The 19,346-nt window shown below is 47.4% G+C and overlaps 1 protein-coding gene across 6 annotated transcripts; it reads right to left on the bottom strand.

Moving 5' to 3' along the window:
* Positions 1–5,199: 5,199 nt before the first annotated feature.
* Positions 5,200–18,267, bottom strand: ZNF329 (zinc finger protein 329). 6 transcript variants are annotated; one of them, XM_070402234.1, is made up of 4 exons: positions 18,095–18,267; positions 16,594–16,776; positions 13,293–13,420; positions 5,200–8,250 (listed from the first exon to the last, which is right to left on the bottom strand). In XM_070402234.1, exon 4 carries the CDS (start codon positions 8,228–8,230, stop codon positions 6,611–6,613), a length of 1,620 nt encoding a protein of 539 aa, XP_070258335.1. In that variant the 5' UTR covers positions 8,231–8,250; positions 13,293–13,420; positions 16,594–16,776; positions 18,095–18,267; the 3' UTR covers positions 5,200–6,610. The 6 variants fall into 6 exon arrangements, with proteins under 6 accessions (XP_070258335.1, XP_070258333.1, XP_070258332.1 ...); XM_070402232.1 differs by lacking the exon at positions 16,594–16,776; XM_070402231.1 differs by lacking the exons at positions 16,594–16,776; positions 18,095–18,267 and adding an exon at positions 16,971–17,033 and having other exon boundaries at positions 13,293–13,462.
* Between the last annotated feature and the right edge of the window lie 1,079 nt (positions 18,268–19,346).

Raw genomic sequence — 19,346 nt, 5'->3', positions numbered from 1 at the left:
CAAGGGAAGGGCCCAGCAGCGTGGCTCAGTGGTGGAGCCTCGACCCATGAACCAGGAGGTCAAGGTTTAATTCCCGGTTGGAGCACATGATTCCCAGTGGGGCGCCTGCAGGAGGCAGACAGTCAATGATTCTCACTCATCATTGATGTTTCTCTCTCTCTCTCTCCCTTTCCCTTTCTCTCTTTGAAATCAATAAAAATATATTTTAAAAAAACAAAAACAAGGGAAGAGTGGCCGCTCAAGGATATACTTGTTATTGTTGACAGTATTACAGATGTCCCCTAATTTTACCCTCATAGGCCCCCCTCCTCCCAGCCCGACCCACCCCAGGCCTTCACACTATTGTCTGGGTCCATTGGTTATACACACATTGCATGATTTCACGTATATGAAATGTCCAGAATAGTCAAATCAATAGAGACAGAAAGTAGGACAGAAGGAGGAATGAACAGTATTTGCTCATTGGTATTTTGTTTCTTTGGGGAGGTAATGAAATGTACTAGAATTAAAGAATGGCGACCCTAACCGGTTTGGCTCAGTGGATAGAGCGTCGGCCTGAGGACGGGGGGGTGGGGGGGTGGTGGTCCCGGGTTCGATTCTAGTCAAGGGCATGTACCTTGGTTGAGGGCACATCCTTAGTGGGAGGTGTGCAGGAGGCAGCTGGTCGATGTTTCTCTCTCATCGATGTTTCTAACTCTCTATCCCTCTCCCTTTCTCTCTGTAAAAAGTCAATAAAATAAAATAAAATGGCGGTGACTGCACAAGCTTGGGAAAATACTAAAAACAAACAAACCACTCAGCCTCTGGCCGGTTTGGCTCAGTGGGTAGAGCCGACATCGGCCTGCTAACCTTAGGGTCCCGGGTTCAATTCTGGTCAAGGGCACATGCCCAGGTGTGGGCTCAAGCCCCACTAGGGGGCATGCAGGAGGCGGCCAATCCATGATTCTCTCTTATCACTGATGTTTTCTATCTCTCTCCCATCCTCTCTGAAAACAATAAAAATATATATAAAAAACCCCACTCAGTTGTACACTTAGAAAATGTTAGCTTAAAAAGTGTTTATAAGTTGTGGCTGTCTAAGTCAGTTGGTTAGAGTGTCAGCCCATATGCCAAGGTTGCAGGTTCAATCTCTGGTCAGGCCAGATACAAGTATCAACCAACAAATGCATAAATGAATAGAACAACAAATTGATCTCTCTCTCTCTCTCTCTCTCTCTCTCCCCTTCCTTTCTCTCTAAAATCAGTATTTTTTAAATATATTTTTTAAAAAGACCAAAAATTTTACGCCCTGACTGGTTTGGCTCAGTGGATAGAGCATCAGCCCATGGACTTAAGGGTCCCAGGTTCGATTCCAGTCAAGGGCATGTACCTTGGTTGCGGGGACATCCCCAGTAAGGGGTGTGTAGGAGGCAACTGATCGATGTTTCTAACACTGTATCCATCTCCCTTCCTCTCTGTAAAAAATCAATAAAATATTAAAAAATGAAATAAAATAAATAAAAAGACCAAAAATTTTTGTTTCATCTTTTTTTTCTACCAGAAATAGCCACTGACTCAGTTAAGTTCCTTTGGTCACTCTCAGCCTAGATGTGCCGCACCAGCATGGTCAAGGGTGAACCCTGAGAGGGAGCTGTGAAGGAATCAGAAAAGGCAGACAAGAGAATGAAAGCTGGGTCTCGGTGGGATGCTGCTTCTCTGATGGAGAGACAGTAACCGTGCCCACAAGCCAAGTCTTTATTTTACAGCCAGATTCCACGAGGTAAAAAGTAAGGGCGAGGTCAAGGTGTTCATGCTAATCTACTCAATTACATGCACCTGAACTCTATCAAGCCCACATCACTCAGACACAAGTGGGACCACGTGTTCGGACCCTAGGTTCAAGCTCACAACGATAGCCTCTGGCTATACTTGCGCTGGGAGGGCTCTGCCCTCCAAGCTGGGACTTGCGTGTGGCTTTGCCATGAGAGGACTGTGCCCTCTCGTTAGTCCGAGGCTTGAACCGGTTCAAACGCTGTAGCCGCTCTCCACACCTAGACGTCCATACGGACTGATGTATTTCCTATTTTCTCCTCCTGGCACTTAGTACACATACTGTGGTAAATGTTTCCCTCCACGTCTCGCGTGGTTCAGGGTTCAGGATCTGGAAGAGGAGCTGCACACAAATGAAAGAGAAGAGACAAGAGATAATTTGGAAATATTGGGGGACCAGGCAGGCAAGTCCAACTCAAGGGGAAGGACTTCCACCGGTGCTCAGGCCTCACCAAGCTTTTATTGATCTGGGATGCACCCATAGCATAGCCCTTAGGCAGGCAATCCCCGGCAACAGGCAGACTAGCCCATCAGCAAGGATTTACATAATAATAAATGGGGAAGTTGCTTCAGCTACCACTATCTGGACAAACAGAGGTGGCGCCCAGCTCCAATCTTTGCTAGGGCTTCAGAGGTACCCAGCCTTTAGGGGGGATCTCTGTCTACGCTTATCAGCTAGTGAAGACAATAAGCGGTTTCCCACAACATACTCTCAACCCGTTTGTCACCTGGGGTCTGAACTCTTGCCCTTGTAAATGTGGGTTTTTAATCTGGGAAAGGAAGTCTTGCACCCCACACCCCCTCTCCTGCAGGGAGGTCACTTCGCTGAGAGTTGCCCATTGAAGGGATCCCACCTCGGGCCTTATGGCCCATCCCTGGTATTTGACATGGTGGAGAGGGGTCTCTCCTCCCTAGATCCCATTCTCTCTTGGTCCATCACCCATCTCCAGCTGCCCTCCTCCCGCCTCGGCCATTTTTTCTTCATCTGGCTGCCTTCTTTCGCCGTTTTCCCCGTGGTCACTTGCTTCCTGTCTCCGGAATGAGGCCCAGAAATCAGGATTTTAAAAAGATTCCCAGGTGATTCTCATGTGCAGCCAAGGTTGAGAACCACTGACCTAACAGAACCTGAGGTTTACAAGGTTCTACCTACCCCATCCTGCCCACTCCCATCACCTCTCCCTCCCAAAGACCCTACATCCCCCCCCCGCCCTCCATCATCAGCACATACCGATCCCTGTGTGGGGCAGTCTTCCCTCCCCACCCCATGGTCAATCTCTCCTCCTCTCACAGCTCTTGGTTCTGTTACTTTGGTTCTTTTCCCAACTACATTTCACGTGGATGTTTTTGCGATTGTTTGATAAATGCCCATCTTGCTCTCTAGCCGGACAGCCCCATGAGGCTGGCCAGAGTTATGCACCCAGTTAGACTATCCTGGGGACTGGCCTGCTGACATCGGGGATGCTCATAAAATGTTTGTTGACTGAATTGGAAAACATTTTCTGAGACATGACTGATTGCTGGTGACAGGTGAAATTCTGGATGTAATTTCTTTTAAAAAAAATATGTTTTTTTAAAATATATTTTTTATTGATTTTTTTTACAGAGAGGAAGGGAGAGAGATAGAGAGTCAGAAACATCAATGAGACAGAAACATCGATCAGCTGCCTCCTGCACACCCCCTACTGGGGATGTGACCGCAGCCAAGGTACATGCCCTTGACTGGAATCGAACCTGGGACCCTTCAGTCCACAGGCCGACGCTCTATCCACTGAGCCAAACCGGTTTAGGCTAAAAAAAAATATGTTTTTGTTAATTTCAGAGTGAGGAAGGGAGAGGGAGAGAGATAGAAATATCAGTGATGAGAATCACCAATCGATCGCCTCCTCACATGCCCTACTGGGGATCAAACCTGCAACCTGGGCATGTGCCATGACTGGGAATCAAATCATGAACTCTTGGTTCGTGGGTCGATGCTCAACTGCACCGGGTGGGGCTGGATGCAATTTCTTTATTTCCAATTTTTCAGAGCAGGGTGCTTACAATCCATCAAGGAAGATATACGATTACAATGCGTTGTGTATCCGTCAGATGGCAGGCAATTAATGCCCAAGAAGACGAGAAAATGTGTGTTGGGTGTGCAGGAGGCAGCGGATTGGTGGTTCTCTCTCATCATTGATGTTTCTCTCTCTATCCCTTCCTTTCTTTCTGAAGTCAATAAAAATAAATTTAAAAATAAACAAAACAAAAAATTTAAAAAAAAATAAAAACAAAAACACCAACTAGCCCCACTGGCCTTGAGTCGGGAAGGGCTTGTGGGATGAGGCGCTGGGCCCCTCGCAGTCCATCAGCCTCTCGCAGCTCCAGCTGTGAGCCTGGTGTTTTAGTTCTAGTGCAGTGACGGCGAACCTATGTCACGCGTGTCAGAGGTGACACATGAACTCATTTTTTTGGTTGATTTTTCTTTGTTAAATGGCATTTAAATATATAAAATAAATGTCAAAAACGTAAGTCTTTGTTTTACTATGGTTGTAAATGTCAAAAAATTTCTATATGTGACACGGCACCAGAGTTAAGTTAGGGTTTTTCAAAATGCTGACATGCCGAGCTCAAAAGTTTCGCCATCACTGTTCTAGTGTCTCCAGAGCACAGGCTCTGCAAGGGGAGAGCATTCCTAGTTTGTATGAAAGCGAGATGTGAACGCGAGTGTCGGTGGGAGCAGGCCAGCGAGGGCCAGGTGGACAGAGGGAGAGGGAAAGGGCAGGGGGCAATGTTCTTCAAGGCTGTAAGTTTTCTATTGTTGCAGGAACAAATGACCACAAACTTTGCAGCTTCTGACCACACAAATCTATCCCAGGCTTTTTTTTAAATTTTTTTACTGATTTCACAGAGGAAGGGAGAAAGAGAGAAACATCCGTGATGAGAATCATTCGCTGCCTCCTGCACACTCCACCCTGGGGGTTGAACCCATAACCTAGCATGTGCCCTGACCAGAATCGAACGTGGGACCCTCAGTCCACAGGCCAATGCTCTTTCCACTGAGCCAAACTGGCTAGGGCTACCGTAGCCTTATGACCTCAGTGGCCTTCACTGTGACTCTGGCTCCATAGGAGCAAGTCAAAACCCCGTCTCTGCTGTGATGCCAGACAGCTGACGTGGCTCTCACCTGGCCAGCTGCCACGGGCAGGACGTTCCCAGTCATCCCTCACCTCTCGGTGGCCTCCTCCTCCTCATTCTCTGAGGCCCACCCTCTCCTCCACAGTGACACCCCCTCATAATCCAGGTTCCTAAGAAGGAATTTATTATGTCCTGGGCCTTTGATTTCTTTTTGAAATTATTACAGCAACAATGTATGACTTGTAACAGAGAGAAAAAAATCATACACCATTGCAGTTCCCTAAGAAAACCACATTTATTTCTCCATGAACAACATCCACATGTAAACACGCCTTCACATGGCGAATCTTCTACTTTATGCCATTTTTTGTTGTTGCCTGCCCCACTGTAACATTTCAATATGGCAACAAAACCTTTGTAATTATGGTTCAGGGTCGAACAAATCAGAAGTGTCCTAAGTGAACAATAAAAGGTAAACATACCAACTCAGTCATTCTGGTTCAACGACTAAAGCCGTGCCTCACATTTCTACAGCAGCCCGCTCCTCGTGCTCAGTCTTTCCTTAACCAGTTAGCTGCCACAAAATCTTGAATTTAATTTAAAAAGGTCCGCCGCTTGCATCTATAGACGGCTATGGTGTACAAATGGTTAAGAAAGACAATGTCACTGTTCGTTCACAAGCAACATCCTCCTCCAAGTGCCTCTTCTGAAACGTGGGGCTTCTCTCCAGCACCCGGCAGGTGGGGATACATCCAAACAGCCATCTCCTTGAATTCTGTGCCTGCTGTGGTGTGGAGCATCGTGGGGGCCTCTCACCGGGACATCACTGCTGATCCAGAGTCAATACAGCTCCTGCTGAAAGCTGCTCTCACTGATCACACTTGATTCTGCTGAGAGTTTGCTTACGTACAACAGGCAGACACTCCTGATTTCGAGGATTCGTCAGACTGATTAGTCACTGAACACATTCACAGGTTCTCTCCAGTTTGCACATTCTCCCGCAGGAGCAGCTGGGTGTCTCCCCCAGGTGTTATTCCAGTGTACGCGAATTCACGTTCCGTACAGGGTAGGGTGGTCATCCCTGAGGCCTTTGCCACGTTTACCGCCATCCTGGGTTCCCTCCAGGGGTTCGTAATGTTATCAACTTAATAATATGGGTAAGGAATGCCGGACATTCCATTTACTGGATAGGGAAGAGAAACACTTAAAAATAAGTTTCTATATTTAAAAGCCACATGTGTGATGGGACCCCATACATGCAAAATGATGTACTCGTAAGGAGATGGGGAAAGGAAAGGAAGGCCACCAGAGATTATCCCAGAGGGGGCATTGCAGGTGACTTACTTATTCCTTAAAAAAAATAAATAAATAAATTCTTGGGCCTGGCCAGGTAGTTCAGTTGGTTAGAGCGTCATCCCAATACACCAAGGTTACGGGTTCAATTCCTGTTCAGGGCACATAACAAGAATCAAGCAATGAATGCCTAAGTGGAACAACAAATCAGTGTCTCTCTCTTTCTCAAAAAAAAAAAAAAAATCAATAAATTAAAAACACACACACAAAGATTTCATCACTCAAATTAAAAAAAAAAATTATTTTGCACTGACTGGGAGGAGTCACCCTGGAAGACACCCCTCGCTCACACAGGTTTCCGAGGGCACGCAGGAAACGAGTGTGCCCACACCCATTATGCTTCCGTGGGCTGCTCTCCAGGGTGTGTCCTCTGATGTCGGAACAAGGCTGAGCTCCTTCTGAACATTTTCCCACACTGAGGACACTGGCTGGGACCCTCCCTGCTGTGGAGTCTCTGATGTACTGCAAGGTGAGAGTTCTGTTTGAAGGACTTCCCACACTCTGGACACTGGTACGGGGTCTCCTTGGTGTGAATTCTCTGGTGCTTGGTCAGGCAGGAGCTGTCCCTGAAGGCTTTGCCACACCGACTACACTCGTAGGGCTTCTCCCCAGTATGAGTCCTCTGGTGCCGGATGAGGCCAGCGATGTTCCTGAAAAGCTTCTGACACTGGTCACAGCCATAGGGCTTCTCGCCAGTGTGAATCCTCTGGTGCCTGATGAGGTAAGCACTCTCGATGAACGTCTTCCCACACTCTTGACACTCGTAGGGCTTCTCCCCAGAATGGATTTTCTGATGCACGATGAGGTGAGAGTTACGGTTGAAGGACTTTCCACACTCCACACATTCAAAGGGCTTCTCTCCGGTGTGAGTCCTCTCGTGCTGGGTGAGGTACGAGCCATCCCGGAAAGCCTTTCCACACTTGCTACATTCATAGGGCTTCTCCCCAGTGTGGATCCTGAGATGCACAGTGAGGTGGGAGATGTCTGTGAAAGGCTTCCCGCACTCGTTACATCGGTATGGTTTTTCCCCCGTATGAGTTCTTTGATGCAAAATCAGGGATGAGTTTCGGTTGAAGGTTTTTCCACATTCTAGGCATTCGTAAGGTTTCTCCCCGGTGTGAATTCTCTGGTGTTGTGTCAGAGCTGACCCGTCGCTGAAGGCTTTCCCACACTTACTGCATTTGTAGGGCTTCTCTCCTGTGTGGATTCTTTGATGCACAATCAAGTTATAGTTCTTGGAGAAGGATTTTCCACACTCGTTACATGTGTAAGGTTTCTCTCCAGTGTGAGTTCGGTGATGCAAAATGAGAGAAGAGTTCCGTTTGAAGCACTTGCCACATTCCGTACATTTATACAGCTTCTCCCCGGGGTGACTCCTCCTGCTTTCATTAAGAGATGAAGTCAAGGCAAAGATGTCCCCCAAGTCCTTGCCTTCATACAGTTTCTTCCCTCTTTTTGTTATCTTTTGTTCACCAAGAGGGGTAAAATGGCTGAAAGACTCAACACTTTCAGGGTATTTATAGAGCTTCTCTCTCACTGGATTTCTGCCCAGTTGTTGAATCACTTCCATGGAATGGCAGAAGGCTTTCTCATGGGCAACACTGTCACCAGTTCTTGTAGCTACACAACTTCTCTGAGAACCATGTAAAGCTGGGTCACAATCCAAACGTATAACCTCTGAGTCATGCACATGGAAACCATTTGTTGCAGGAATCCTCCGAGATGTTGGAAGGTCAGAGCTGGCACTCAAAGGCCTCCCAAGTCCAGGATACTCACAAACTGCTTCCTGAGCCCCTGGCTTTTCCTGAGTTAAAGCTAATTGTCTCAGGTGTCCCTCCCAGTTCTTAGAGTCCCACCTGTCACCTGGGATGGTGAAATGGGGATCCTTTCTTGTAAATCCTTCCATTTCCACGTCACATGGTAGTGCTTCCTCAGGAATATTCTGAGCTATCATTTTCAGTCTCGTGCTGCAGGCTGAAAAGTGAAGAAGGAAAAAGGTGGAGTTCAGTACATGGAGCTATGTCTTCAAGAATAACAAAAAATGGTGACAGGCAAGGGTGTGGGTGTGCTCTTTTACTTGTTTTCTTTCTCAAATTCATATCTGTACAAGGGGGAGATAAACTGAGAATCGGGATAAGGAGAAGAACAGGGTCAGAGAGAGCTACAGAGAGGTTTTTTAATTTGCTTTTTAAAGGGAAAACACAAGGAAAGTTTTATTTTACTTTTATTTTTTAAAATATATTTTTATTGATTTCAGAGAGGAAAGGAGGAGAGAGAAACATCAATGATGAGAGAGAACAATCGACCAGTTGCCTCCTGCATGCCCCGCACTGGGGTTCGAGCCTGCAACCCGGGCATGTGCCCTTGACCAAAATCGAACCCAGAACTCTTCAGTTTGCAGGTCGATGCTCTATCCACTGAGCCAAGCCAGCTAGGGCTACTGCAACTTCTTTTTAATCCTCACTGGAGGATATGTTTTTATTGATTTGAGAGAGAGAGAGGAATACTGATGTGACAGAGAGCCATCAATCAGTGGCCTCTCACGTGTTCCGACTGGGAATAAACCCATGGCCCTTAAGTGCATGGATGATGTTCCAGTCTCTAAACCACACTGCCCAAGACCAAAGTGCAACTACAAGAACACAAAATACATCACAACCAGTGGTTCAGTGGCAGTGGTTAGAGCATTGGCCCGTGCATCGATTCTGGGTCAAGCGCATGTACCTGGACTGCAGGCTTGATCCCTGGACCCAGGTCAGGTTATATGCAGGGGAGGCGACCAATCGATGTATCTTTCTCACATCCATCTCTCTCTCTCTCTCTCCCTCCCTCCCTCTCTCTCTGTTCCCCTTTTCCTCTCCCTTTCTCTCTAAAAATCAATGGAAAAAATATCCTTGGTGAGGATTAACAACAAAAAAGAACACAAAATATGCACACTTCATACTAGTAAAAGTAAAACAAGGGATCTGACTGGGTGGCTCAGTTGGTTAGAGTGTAGTCCCCATATGCCAAGGTTGTGGGTCTGATCCACGGTCAGGGCACACACAAGAATCAAACAATGAATGCATAAACAACTAGAGCAACAAATCAATGTTTCTTTCTCTCTTCCTCTCTCTAAAATTAATAAATAAATTGAAAAATAAAAAGTAAAACAAGGTATGAAAACATGAAGCTTGGGCAGGTCATGCAGGAAGAGCTGGCGGGCATTGGAAGTGGACAACAGTCGGTGATCTGTTAGCAGCAGCTGAAACATAAAATGGGCACATTTCTCACCCAGTGAATCCACCTGCAGGCCTCTCAGGCTCAGAAGTCATGAGTCCCAAGCATAAGTGCACATTACTCTATACCAAGGTGACATATTTTAAATTTTTTAAAATGTTTTTATTTTTAAAAAATAATTTTTTTTTATAGCAAAGGTGGAATTTATTGAAGAACAAGTACAGACTCCCACATGGGAGAGGGAAAGAGTCCCACAGAATGAACTCCCATTTAGGGAGGGGGAAAGGGCCCCCAATAAATTTTTTTTTAATGATTTTAGAGATTGGAAGGGAGAGGGAGAGAAGGAGAAAGAGAGAAAAAAACTTCAATGTGAAAGAGAAACATCGATTGCCTGCCTCCTGCATGCCCACCACTGGGGATCAAACCACAACCTGGGCATGTGCCCTGACCAGGAATCGAACCCGGGACCTTTTGGTGCATGGATGTTCAACCAACTGAGCCACAACGATAGGGCAAGGTGACAGTCGTAAAGACCAGCAGGGAGAAGACTCACCACTGGTAAAGAAATGAAAAGTATCGTGATCGCCCTAATCGGTTTGGCTCAGTGGATAGAGCGTCGGCCCGTGGACTGAAGGGTCCCAGGTTCGATTCCGGTCAAGGGCATGTACCTTGGTTGTGGGCACATCCCCAGTGGGGAGTGTGCAGGAGGCAGCTGATGGATGTTTCTCTCTCATCGATGTTTCTAACACTCTATCCCTCTCCCTTCCTCCCTTTAAAAAATCAATAAAATATATTTTTAAAAAGAGTTGACAAAGTTCCACATATAACAGAATAAAAATACATTAAAGTTTTTTTTGTGTTTTTTTTTTTTTAAAGAAAAGTATCGTGATGGACGCCTCCATAGCAAAATAGAAACCTGCAGGTAATGGCAGGTTACTTTCAAAGTGCGGAGGGGAAAACTATCAAATATGTAATTGTTCAAAAGTGAAGCCCTGGCTGGGTAGCTCGGTTGGTTAGAGCGTTGTCCCAATATGCCAAGGCTATGGGTTCCATCTCCGGTCAGGGCACATACAAGACTCATCCTATTAATGCATCAATAATGAAACAGCAAATTGTTGTTTCTCTCTTTCCCTTCCTCTCTCACTCTCTAAAATCAATACATAGAATTTTAAAAAATAATAGAGAAGCCGAAACCGGTTTGGCTCAGTGGATAGAGCGTCGGCCTGTGGACTGAAAGGTCCCGGGTTCGATTCCGGTCAAGGGCACGTACCTGGGTTGCGGGCACATCCCCAGGAGGAGATGTGCAGGAGGCAGCTGATCGATGTTCCTCTTTCATCGACGTTTCTAACTCTCTATCCCTCTCCCTTCCTCTCTGTAAAAAATCAATAAAATATATTTTAAAAAAAAATAATAGAGAAGTTGTTCTTCAGGAAAACATACCACCACCACCACCACCACCCTGCAAAAAAAAAAAAAAAAAAAAAAAGGAAAGAAAAGGAAATGATAAATGTGTATATAAATAAATCCAGCACAGACCATATAAAATGTTGCCGTAGGCCTGGCCAGTATGGCTCAGTTGGTTGATTGTCCTCCAGTGCACTGAAAGGTCACCAGTTCAATTCCCGGTCGGGATACATGTCCTGGTTTCAGGCTCGATCCCCAGCAGGGGACGTGCAGGAGGCAGCCCACAACCTTGGCGTATGCCCTGACCAGCAACCTTTCAGTTCATGGGATGATGTCCAACGGAGCCATACCAGCCAGGGCAGCGAGTACCCCCATTTTCCCCCATCCTCTGACCCTGTCCTTGGACATCCACCATCCACTTCTCTGAAGCCCAGTCTGTCCTTCTCTTCCCCATGGCCATCAAAGGCTGTTTACACACAGAACGTTGCCTCAGCACATGCTGAGACCTCAGGTCTGGAGAACTTTCTGTGATAACTTGTCCTGATGCTGTTCCAGGTCATGACACAGGGGGTTACTCGCCCGTGGAGAAGACCCAGTTCACCTGGATGCCTGGGATGCCTTCTAGTGTAAGCACTTAGAGCCTGCCCCCACCAAGGTACTGCATCCTTCCTTTCCTGTTTCATACACCCGGTCTGGATCCACTTCCCCGATACTCAGTGTTCCAGCAGCATCCACCCATGGCTCACCTCACTCAACTGCACTGAAGACAACGATTTCTGACAGTCCTGTTTCTCTTAATCCAAACCTATAGTCTCCAACACGGGATTGCTTCCTACGTCTTCTGGGGTAGCTGTGCCCAAGTACTTAAATATAGAAACAAATATTTTAATACTTTCCTTTCATTGACTCTTTACCTGCACATATGACTTGAGAATTTTTAAAATTATGTGGATATGTAATGTTATCTATAAAATTCCTTTCAGGATGGTAAAAGGCCCACTACAAACCTGATCATAAAGAGTGAGCATTACACAAAAGTTACCTCTAAGTGGATGGCAGCCTAAATTTAAGATCTAAAACTAAAACTCCTAAAAGAAGAACAGGTGTCAATCTTCAGAAATTTGTTTACATCAGAAGCACAAGTGACAAAAAAAAAAAGTAGGTAATTAAAACCTTTTGTGCTTCAAATAACATCACTAAGAAAGTGAAAAGACACCCACAGAATTGGATAAAATACTTGCAGATCATATACCTGATAAAGCACTGGTATCCAGAGTAAATAAATAACTCTTACAACTCAATAATAAAAAGATCAATAACCTGCCTAGCCAGTGTGGCTCAGCTGGTTGAACATCAGGAAATGATTGGTTTGATTCCCAGTCAGGGCACATGCCCAGGTGGGTTGGGAGCTCAATCCCCATTAGGGGATATGCAGGAGGCAGCTGATCAGTGTTTCTTTCTCTCTCTCCCTCTGAAATCCATAAAAAAACACATATTTTTAAAAAGATTCTTAAAAAAAAAAAAAAAAGATCAATAACCCATTTAATAAATGGGCAAAGAATCTGAATAAACAGTTCTCCAAAGAAGATATACAAACTGCCAATAAACATAATTGTGTATTGGAAAAGATGCTCAACACCATTAACCATCATGAAAATGCAAATTTAAACCACAGTGAGATACTACCTCACTCCCACTATATCTCTATAATCAGTTCCACTCCTAGCTTGTCTAAGAGAAATGAAAACATGTCCACACAACACACACAAAAAACCTTGTACACGAATGTTCACAGAACATTATATATTAATATCAGTGGAAGCAACTCAGATGTCCATCAGCTGGTGAGCGGAGAAACACCCTATGGTGTAGCCATACAGTATTACTCACCCATAAAAATGAACTAAGTACCAATACACACTACAAAGGCGGATGAACCTTGAGACTATTATGCTAAGCACAAGGAGCCAACACAAAAGACTGCATACTGTGCTTCCATTTTTATGAAATGTCTAGAACACACAAATACAGAGACAGAGTGGATGAATGATTGCCACGGGCTGAAAGGGCTCGAGGAGAGGGGGAGTGACTGCCAATGGGCACAAGCTTTCATTTTGGGGATGATAAAAATATTCTAAAATTGTTATTGGCAATGGTGAAAACCACTGAATTTTATACCTTAAGATGGTGAATGGTAATGGCTTGTGAATTATCTCTCAATAAATCTGCATTTTTTAAAAAAGTAGCAAAAAAAAAAAAAAAAGCAGGTGTTGAGTCTGCCAGGGTCATAACCACTGGTCTAGAGCCCACATGGCCCGATTCTGTGGGTTTAGGCTTCGTGAAGTAACAGTTTTATAGGATGTGCCAAGATTGTGCAGAATTCAGGCACTCACCTCTGAAGGGCCTTATCCCGTCTCTGCGACGCTGCGGAGAAATCCGTGAGGCCCGGTGCCTGAATGTTTGACGTCACTGGCTGCCAGACCTCAGCGGTACAAGCCCATGGCACGGTTCCTGCCATCTCCTGGACCAGACGGATAATGTTTGCTTGTTCACACGATGCATTCTTTAACAGAAATAAGCTGTTGCCACCAACTTAAGCCCTGTCCTCACAGTCGCCCACCTGACTACCAATTGTGATAAAGTCTGACTCCGTTTCTGACGACTGACCGCTGTCAGCTTTCAAGCACCATTCCCTCCCCGTCACCTCCTTCCGCCCGACATCTAAGGAGGCTTATAAAAAAGCCTGATGCTTTCCCCTTGGCGTTGGCAGGAAGTTCTACCCACGCAAGCCCCAAGCAAGGCGAGGCACCCTCATCCCAGCTCCACTCTCCACTCACAATAAAAGCCCATCCAGTCAGCCTCCTGTTCCTGCTCGCTGAGGCTCTTTTGGATTATCCTGAGAGCACTACCCTGCTCTCCCAAGACAGCCTCATTATGTGAGTAATCAACCCTTCATCCTCTTAGTGTGTGTATGTGTGTAAATATATAGTGTGTGTGTGAAATATACAGTGTATGTGTGCAAAAGAGAGTGTGTGTACGTGTGTAAATATATAGTGTATGTGTGCACGTGTGTAAAATATATAGTGTGTGTGTGAAATATACAGTGTATGTGTGCAAAATAGTGTGTACGTGTGTAAAATATAGTGTGTATGTGTGTAAAATACATAGGGTGTGTGTGTAAAACATAGAGTGTGTGTATGTGTGTAAAATACATAGAGTGTGTGTGTGTGTGTGTGTGTGTGTGTGTGTTGAGACAGGGAGAAAAAAAGGTAAAGCTTATATAGCAAAGTATTAACTTGAAAATCTGGATGGTTTTACAAGTGTTCATTGAACTGTTCCTGCAACTTTTCATATATATATATATATATATAGAGAGAGAGAGAGAGAGAGAGAGAGAGACATAGATAGATAGATAGATTTCAGAGAGGAAGGGAGAGGGAAAGAGAGATAGAAACATCAATTAATGAGAGAGAATCATTGATCAGCTGCCTCCTGCACGCTCCCTATGGGTGATCAAGCCCACAACCTGGGCATGTGCCCTTGATCGGAATCGAACCCGGAACTCTTCAGTCCACAGGCCAACACTCTATCCACTGAGCCAAACCAGCCAGTGCTTCCTGCAACTTTTCAAAAAAAAAAGTTAGCCTGGTCGGTGTGGCTAAGAGGTCGAGTGTTGACATACGAACCAGGGCAGGGCATACGCCTGTGTTGGGGGCTCTGTTCCCAGTAGGGGGCATGCAGGAGGCAGCCCATCAGTGATTCTCAACATTGATGTTTCTCTCTCCCTCTCCCTTCCTCTCTGAAATCAATAAAATATATATTTAATTAATAAATAAATACATAAGTAAATAAATAAAAAGTTGGTCCCAGGCAAGACAAAGATATAGGCGCTCATCACCAACAAACCAGTGTTACAAGAAATGTTAAAGGGACTTAAGAAAAAGAAGAAAAAAATATAATGAAATGTCAGTGACCACATATCTATCAATAATTACTTTAAGTCCTGACCAGGTGGCTCAGTTGGCAGGAACATCATCCCATACGCCAAAAGGTTCTGGGTTCAATTCCTGACCAGGGCACATCCCTAGGTCTCGAGTTCCATCCCTGTGGTCGTAAGAGCAGGCAACCCATCTCTCTCCCCCTTCCTCCCTCCCTCCTTTACTACCTCCCTTTATTCCTCCCTTTCCCTCTCTCTAAAATCAGTAAAACCTATCTTCAGATGAGGATTAAAAATAATAATGATAATAAAATTAAGTGCATAACACTTTATTATTAAAATAATAATAGTATTGTGGTCACTATGTATGGACGCCAGGTGGGTCCTAGATTTTTCAGGGGAATCACTTCATAAATGATATAAGTGGCTAACCACCATGCTGTACACCTTAAACTAACACATTGAATGTCAACTGTCATTGGAAAATTAAATTTTAAAAAGCGGGCGGGGAAGGGAGAGAAAACAAGCAACAGAACTGAGGAAAGTTACTTGGGGGAAAATACACCACACAAAGGTTTGGTACTGAAAACATTTTCATAAGCCCAAGTGCCTAACAACCAAATTTTTTTAAATTGGCCAAGTATGCCCTGACCGGTCTTGCTCAGTGGATAGAGCGTCGGCCTGCGGACTGAAGGGTCCCGGGTTCGATTCCGGTCAAGGGCATGTATCTTGGTTGCGGGCACATCCCCAGTGGGGGGTGTACAGGAGGCAGCTGATCGATGTTTCTCTCTCATCGATGTTTCTAACTCTCTATCCCTCTCCCTTCCTCTCTGTAAAAAATCAATAAAAATATATTAAAAAATAAAACAAATTGGCCAAGTATAAGTGATCTTTCTCGGGTGATGATAATTCTGAGGTTTGGGTTGCATTTGTCAAAACTCATTCAGTGGTACAACGAAGATCAACTGTGCCTCGAAATTAAAAAAACAACAAGAGTACTGAACTCAAATCAACCAACGAATAAATAAATAAGTGAAACAACAAGTCAATATTTCTCCTCCCTTCTCTCTCTCTAAAATAGTAATAAGTCTCTTTAAATTTTTAAAGAAAATATTATTGCCGAAACCGGTTTGGCTCAGTGGATAGAGCGTCGGCCTGCGGACTGAAGGGTCCCGGGTTCGATTCCGGTCAAGGGCATGTACCTGGGTTGCGGGCACATCTCCAGTGGGGGGCGTGTAGGAGGCAGCTGGTCGATGTTTCTCTCTCATCGATGTTTCTGACTCTCTATCCCTCTCCCTTCCTCTCTGTTAAAAAATCAATAAAATATATTTAAAAAAAAAAAAAAAAAGAAAATATTATTGAGAGATCAACCAAAGGACTTGCATGCACGCCTATAAGCCTAACCAATGGACACAGACACCAGGGGGTGAGGGCATGAGTGGGGGAGGGGGGCAATGGGGCGATAAGGACACATATGTAATACCTTAATCAATAAAGAAAAAAAATTAAAATTATATTTTTCCCCTAAAAAAAAATAGCATTGAACTCTAACTGATGTGAAGCACAGTGAGGTATTTAAGGGGGAAGCTCAATGGCACCTGCCACTCAATTTAAATGTCTCCCCAAAAAAGATTTAATGGATGACAGGGAGATATACACATGTCCCCCCTCCCCCCCAAAAAAATGTATACACACTTTAACAGCTGATTCTATTACAATTTTTTTTGATTCTATTACAATTTTAAAATGAAACGCACCCCAGCTGGTGTGGCTCAGTGGATAGAGCATCGACCTGCGGACTGAAGGGTCCCGGGTTCGATCCCGGTCAAGGGCACAGGCCCGGGCTGCGGGCTCCATGGTGTGTGTGCGCAGGAGGCAGCCGATCCATGATTCTCTCTCATCACCGATGTTTGTATTCGCTTTCCCCTCTCCCTTCCTCTCTGGAATCAATAAAAATATATATTTTTAAAAATAAAATGAAACCCATCTTACTAAACGCTGCCTCTATGGTTACTCGAAGTGTGTCTACATTTTGGGGGAACCTCCTCTCTATGAGACCAGACACAGGAGGCATTCACAGGTCGGTATAAGGGGGCGCCAGGGCTCCCCCTTTTCCATTTACAGGAAAACTCACCATGAACTCCCTGCGGGGAGAGGAGCCAAGGAAACGAACCCCGAAAACCAAGGCAGAGAAAACGCAAAAAACGGCCATAAGACAGGTAGGCGGGGAGGAGACACCCGCAGGCGGGAGCGGGGGTCACCCCGCAGGCGGGAGGGGGGTCACCCTGCAGGCGGGAGGGGGGTCACCCTGCAGGCGGGAGGGGATCACCCTGCAGGCGGGAGGGGGGTCACCCTGCAGGCGGGAGGGGGGTCACCCTGCAGGCGGGAGGGGATCACCCTGCAGGCGGGAGCGGGGGTCACCCTGCAGGCGGGAGGGGGGTCACCCTGCAGGCAGGAGGGGGGACCCCCTGCAAGCGGGAGCGGGTCACCCTGCAGGCGGGAGGGGGGTCACCCTGCAGGCGGGAGGGGGGTCACCCTGCAGGCGGGAGGGGATCACCCTGCAGGCGGGAGCGGGGATCACCCTGCAGGCAGGAGGGGGGTCACCCTGCAGGCGGGAGGGGGGTCACCCTGCAGGCGGGAGGGGATCACCCTGCAGGCGGGAGGGGGGGTCACCCTGCAGGCGGGAGAGGGGACACCCTGCAGGCGGGAGGGGGGTCACCCTGCAGGCGGGAGGGGGGTCACCCTGCAGGCGGGAGGGAACACCCTGCAGGCGGGAGGGGGGTCCCCCTGCAGGCGGGGAGGGGGGACACCCTGCAGGCGGGGAGGGGGGTCACCCTGCAGGCGGGAGGGGATCACCCTGGAGGCGGGAGGGGGTCACCCTGCAGGCGGGAGGGGGACACCCTGCAGGCGGGAGGGGGTCACCCCGCGGCCCGGACACCAGGCGCGCGGGCGCCGAGCGGTCCCTGAGGCGGGCCCGCCGGACACCCCGCGGCCCGGCGGAGCTCCCCGAGGGCCGGGAAGGCCGAGGGTCCTCACGCCCAAAGGAACGTCCTCACCCCCCGCCCCGGGGGCGTCCTCACGGGCCGACAGCCGCCGGGCCGCGCCGACCCCGCCCCGCGAGCCGACCGCGCCCACCGCGCCCACCGCCTCCCTGGTTCCCGCCCGCAACGCGCGGCTCGCGACCCGGCGGGACCCGGCCGGTCCTCCCCGCGGAGGGAAACCGAGACCCCGAGAGACGAGGGGGCGCGGCGGACTCACCGCAGCCGGGAAGGCGGCGGCGGCGGGGCAGCGGCGGGGACGGCGGCCGCCATGTTGGGGCGAGTGCGTGTGCGCGTGCGTGCGTGCGTGCGCGCGCCGGGACCCGGATGTGCGCGTCCCCGGAGGCGCCGCCGCGCGCAGCGTGCTGTGAGGGGGCCGCTGCTGTGCGATGTTTAGTTCTTCTCAGGGGACTGTTTCCGTGACCCGGTCAGGGATTTCGGGTGTCGCCCGCGGGGGAGGGGCTCTGATTGGCTCACAGGGAGGGGTTCTGATTGGCTCACAGGGAGGGGTTCTGATTGGCTCACAGGGAGGGGCTCTGATTGGCTGACACCGGCGCAGAAGGCCTCCCGCGCGCCCCGATTCCCTGCCGGTCGCCTCCGCCTGGTCCGCAGCGCCATCTAGCGGCCGCCAGGCGCAATGACATCGGGTCCTTGAAGTCAGGGTCCTTAGGGCACTCGGGGAGGATCCCGGGGACACCAGGCTTTTTTTTTTTTTTTAAATAGTGTTCTTTTTTTAAAATATATTTTATTGAGCCCTAGGTGGCTTGGCTCAGTGGGTAGAGCGCCAACCTGCGGACTGAAGGGTCCCAGGTTCGATTCTGGCCAGGGACACATACCCGGGCTCAATCTCCTGTGGGGTGCCTGCAGGAGGCAGCCAATCAATGATTCTCTCTCATCATTAATGTTTCTATCTCTCTCTCCTTTTCCCTTCCTCTCTGAAACTAATAAAGAAATATATATATTTAAATATATATATTATTGATTTTTTACAGAGTGGAAGGGAGAGATAGAGAGTTAGAAACATCGATGGGAGAGAAACATTGATCAGCTGCCTCCTGCACACCTCCTACTGGGGATGTGCCCACAACCAAGGTACATGCCCTTGACTGGAATCGAACCCGGGACCCTTCAGTCTGCAGGCTGACGCTCTATCCACCAAGCCAAATGGGCTAGGGCTCTTTCTTTCTTTATTTTATTTTTTTTGGTCTTCACCCAAGATTATATATATATTTTTAAATATATTTTATTGATTTCTTACAGAGAGGAAGTGAAAGGGACAGAGAGCTAGAAACATCCATGAGAGAGAAACATCGACCAGCTGCCTCCTGCACACTCCCTAGTGGGGACGTGCCCCCAACCAAGGCACATGTTCTTGCCTGGAATCGAACCTGGGACCCTTGAGTCCGCAGGCCGATGCTCTATCCACTGAACCAAACCAGTCAGGGCTAAATATATTTTTATTGATTTCAGAG

This window comes from Myotis yumanensis, unplaced genomic scaffold (genome assembly GCF_028538775.1).
Source record: "Myotis yumanensis isolate MYYU_CA2020_CCGP unplaced genomic scaffold, mMyoYum1.0.hap1 SCAF_23, whole genome shotgun sequence".
NCBI lineage: Eukaryota > Metazoa > Chordata > Mammalia > Chiroptera > Vespertilionidae > Myotis > Myotis yumanensis.
This window is presented reverse-complemented; position numbering and strand designations above follow the sequence as displayed.